The sequence below is a fragment of the Formica exsecta genome, unplaced genomic scaffold (genome assembly GCF_003651465.1).
Source record: "Formica exsecta isolate Colony F162 unplaced genomic scaffold, ASM365146v1 scaffold591, whole genome shotgun sequence".
NCBI classification, from domain to species: Eukaryota; Metazoa; Arthropoda; class Insecta; order Hymenoptera; family Formicidae; genus Formica; species Formica exsecta.
Window position 1 is genome coordinate 1118260 of NW_021853185.1, and position 4821 is coordinate 1123080.

The 4821-nt window shown below is 44.2% G+C and overlaps 1 protein-coding gene across 1 annotated transcript; it reads right to left on the reverse strand.

The window, feature by feature from the left end:
- Positions 1-12: 12 nt before the first annotated feature.
- Positions 13-2615, reverse strand: LOC115242394 (protein escargot-like). Its single transcript, XM_029818652.1, is given in 3 exon segments — positions 13-202; positions 205-1482; positions 2074-2615. Coding segments are annotated over 3 exon segments (1485 nt in total). The 5' UTR covers positions 2201-2615; the 3' UTR covers positions 13-122.
- Positions 2616-4821: the final 2206 nt, after the last annotated feature.

Below are 4821 nucleotides of genomic sequence, written 5' to 3' on the forward strand. Positions count from 1 at the left end.
GCGGTTCACCGAAAGATACCGGACTGCACTATTTCGTTTGTACTGCATTTTAAGGCACTTTGAGACCGTGGAATTAAAACGTACGTTTGTCTCCTTGGTATAGATCGCGCAAACTTACAATTTTAGCAAGGGTAAGTGACTGATACCGGGACGCCGGGACAACCGCCCTCCTGATGCTTCGTAAGTAATGACATCCTGCTGACTTCTTGACGTCGCTATGAGTCTGCAGATGAGCCCTGAGATTGCTCCTGTCGGCGAACGCGCGGTTGCAATGCTGACATCTGAACGGTTTCTCACCGGTGTGCGTCCGGATGTGACCTTGAAGAAGCCACGGCCTGGAGAACGCTTTGCCGCACGTATGGCACTTGCAAGGCAATGTATGCGTCCGGATGTGCATCTTCAATGCACCCAGACTGACGTACACCTTCTGACAGTATTTGCATGAGAAGGATTTCTTCGCCTGACCCTGGGCGGCCGCGCAATGAAACTGTTGATGCTTCGACAGACCCGAGTACGTCGAGTACGATTTGTTGCAATCCGCACACGAATACCTGGGCGACGTCGTGCTGGAAGATGCGCTCGCGCTCGGGCTGCTCTTCTCCATTTTCGTGTTCACGATCGTAGGCCCGGCGGAGGTGCTACCCGCGGATGATCTGCCGCTGTCGCTGCTGGGTGACGAGGACAGGTCTTCCGGCGTCACTGGTGGAGGTGACCGCAACGAGCCGGAACCCACAGAACTCGTGGGCGATAAACCGCAGTGATCTGGACTGCTCCAATGGTAGCTCCTGACGATGGGCCGTTGAATGGTCGGACAAGTCAGTGCACCGTGTGGCGGTGGCGAAATCGACGGATGATGCTCCGGAGACGAGTGAGGATATCCTGATACTGGGTACGACGGATACAATTCCGCTCCGGGATAACGATGATAGGTAGGCGGATGGTACGGCAGATAATGCGGCGGATATAGCGGGGCCGCGCGGGCCCAGGCCGGAGTGGCGTAATGCGCCAGCGGCTCCACCGGAGTATTTAGATTCAACGGTTCCAAGGGCGCCTTGCTTGCCATAAAGTGCAGCGGTGCCGACGTCGCCGTTATACCCGCCGTCGGCGTTGTCGTAGAGCTGTCATTGTGCTGGATCACCTCGACTCGCGCTTTCTTCGCAACCGGATGAATCGGCGCGATACCCGCTGGCGGCGTGATAGTCTTAGTCGGATAGTGATGGTGATAGTGATGCAGCGATGACGGATGGACGTACATCGAGTGATGAGTCGTCGGCGAAGATGGCTCTATTGTTAAAGGCGGAGGCGATACTTTAGAGATCGGCGGCGGTGTCCTGGATGCGCGTTGTTGCTGCTCTTGTTGTTCTTGTTGTTGTTGTTGTTGGTGATTATGATGACGATCCGCGGTTCTTCTGAGATCCTCAGGCTTTGTGCTAAGATTCTCGGGCTCGGGAATATCGTCTACTCCTACGTCAATTATCTCGTCTGCAAAATACGCGTTGCAAAGATACATGATAAAAAAATGCCTAGTATATAAAATATAAGTATACGTATTACTAACTTTAATTTCTTTTCTTTTCTTCTCTTCTCTTTTTTGTTAATTCTTTTTATGTATTTTTTTTATATTTATATGTGTTTAGAGTTACATATTGTTATTTCAGAATAATATAATACAAAATTTAAATTGCAGAAAGTTACATATATAACATTAAAAAGAAAATTAAAAGAACAAAATCAGAGAAAAAAGAGAAAGAGAAAAGAGAGAATAATGAAATATTAAAATGTTACTGATTTATTTATCTTCCGTTATTGTGTATAGTATTTTATTTTCAAAACTAAAATTATATTGCTACTATACTAATTGTTTTGCTCTTGTGAATAATATCTTCTTTATATAGTAATTAATATATTTAACAAAGAGAAAAAGAAAGCAAGATGAGCAATATGAAAAATAATACGCAAAACACACTCTTTATGCCGATTCCGGATAAGTCTATATAATATTATACATCGAAGTCTTGATGAAAAGAAATTTCAATTTATGCAATTGCGAATGAATAAATTCACGATAATCACCTTTGGTGACTTCAGGGGCTTCATCTTCGTCCTCGGACGTATAATAAAACGGCCGCTTCTTTAACGGACAGTGACTATAATTGTTGTTCTTTTTCATGAAGCTGGGCGGCATCTCAGCGACAAGCATTTTGACACTGTGATACCGTGAAGATATTTAAAATGTTCTTTTTCGTATTTCTTGACACCGCGACACTATGAAGACACTTGTAGTGTTTTTTTTTTTCTCTTCTTCTTTTATAAGTATTTGTCACAATGTTATTCAAATAATTACATTCTCGCTGAATCCTCGCAAGATATAATCTTTACGTGGCAACGTCACTGCACTGTTATCTCACACATAAGTTCGAAATCCAATGTTTCCTTTTCCGAAAATAGAATCGGCACTTAATCTGTTCTCAGAAAAAAAAAACAAGATTGATCCTTCCCACACGTCCGTTCGAATTCAACTGACTGAATGATTGGTCGAGCGACTCAAACAGATCTGAACTCGTATAAAGCACGAAAGTGAAATGTAGGGGATATGTTGCATCGACTCACTCCGAACGTTTCGGCTGCAAGCCGGTGTCTGACTGGCAGGGGATTGTGTCAGGGTCTCTTATAACAGATCGCCCCACCAACTAATTGCAGGTGGCCCGCACGTGCTGCCAAGCCAATACGGGCCTGTAGGCCCCGCGCTGCTTGCCAATGGGAGACAGTCGGTTGTGGGCCGTTGGCCAATCGACGTATGTTCCACCGGCTGGTCCCCCCATCGTCATCAAGCGACGATGAGAGGTACAGGATGCTCGTGAGTGCGACGCGATTGTCCGCTGCGCACCGCGTGCCCTCCTGCCTTTTTCATCATCCCTTCCGCTCTACTCGCCATTTCTTTCTTTTCTCTCTCTCTCTCTATCACGCATATGCACACACACACACATATACACAGCATGAACTGCAATGTGTGCATGTTATGTTGTTCTCTACGGAGCAGATGCTGTGACCCCTCTTAGGGGACCCCCTCCATTCTGCGCGCCATATATACATATCAGGGATACATCGCTCGCGCGCGTGTGTATTGAACCCCCTCCGCGCGAGAACTCGGCGACTCGCGTTTTTTATTCGAATTTCCGTTCGGCCTACCTGAACCCCGCACCGTTCTTTCTCTCCCTCTTTGTGCGAGAGTGGTTGTCGCGTCGGCTGTTTTGTGTGTCTACCTGATACGCGCGTGTGTGCACGCTTGCCTGTTACACGCATGTGTATGTGCAAGCGTATAGAGGGCAGACACTACTATCCACCTCCTGTTCCCCTTCTGAATTTCATCCTCCCCCCTTTCGCGTCGACCTACGGTGCCAGATCTGAACGTAACGGTCGTGTCGCGTGCCACAGCATCGCCTACGCGCGCCGGGAACCTACCTACACACGCGTGCGCGTGCGTCGCAGCACGTACGTGCGCGTGCTTGTGGGAGCACTCTTGTCCCCCTCCCCCTTGTGCGCCAGCAACAGATTAACATTAGATCGCCTGCAATTTTTGCGCGAAAGAAGAAACACGCGACGTTCTGTTCGTGATTCTGCCACGTGGTTTACGCGCGTGGAAAAAGACAGAAAGCACGCACGTGTTTTAAAGTGTTGTCAATATCCTAGAACTCATATATTGCCCGCAATTTTAATAGCAGTACCCATGTAATGCTTGATATATATATGAATATTTGAACTATTCGATTTCAAGGATAACATCCTATAATTTCCATTCCATTCTATATTTTTTTTTTCTTTTTAGTTATAATTAAACCATGAAAATAAGAATAAATGAAAGCGTAAAACATTTTTTCGCTATTGTCATATACACGTCGCATGAAATTATTACCGTGAAACGAGATTATTCAAATCGAATGATCGCGAAATAATAGTCGGGGTAAGAGACCGGTATGGACAGGCGACTCAAGAAAGCGAGAGCAAAGCGATTTTTGACATAGGATTCTTGTACTTGTTGTCATAAGCAGTTTGCACTGCTTTATTCTCCGGACTAAACGTGCGTACAATCACTTCGTCGTATTATTTCGTAATAAAAAAGAAACATCAAATGCAGAGAGAAAAATTGAAAAGGAAGAAACGGAAAGAGAGAAGGAGAGAGAGAGAGAGAGAGAGGGAGAGAGAGGGAGAGAGAGAGAGGGATGTGTGTGCATGCTAGCAGGATTTCATGATAAAATTTTGGAATTTTATCGGTACGCATATTATTAAATATTTATTTTTTGACGAAAAGGGGTCCTTGTTATCATTGACATATATTTACACTAGCTTGCTTTACAATCAATATTCTATACAATTGCCGAGCATGATGCATTCATTTTGTTTAACGATTACGTAAACTTAAAACAATTCTACATTTTCATCTTTGTAAAATTATCAATAGCAATGATAGCTATCACAGCATATCGCGCAGATTACCACTACGTAAAAAATAAGACTGAAGATTTTTTAAATAATACTTTGCAATGTCAGTCAAATCATTTATTCCATAAATAATAATTTTACGAAGTTTATTTTAAATACAAAACGATCAAAACTTAACAAATAAGAATTTCGCAATATTATGTCATGCGTTTCGAAATATTTAATCCTTGAGATAATAAATAACATCATCACGGAAAATTCGATGACACGAATGCGGTAAAACAATGCTTATTGAGAAAATTATACCAGCAGATTTCTGGGCTCTTGATACAAAGAGCAAAGTACTTTGCTTCTTGGCCGAACGAACGGACTTAAGACGAG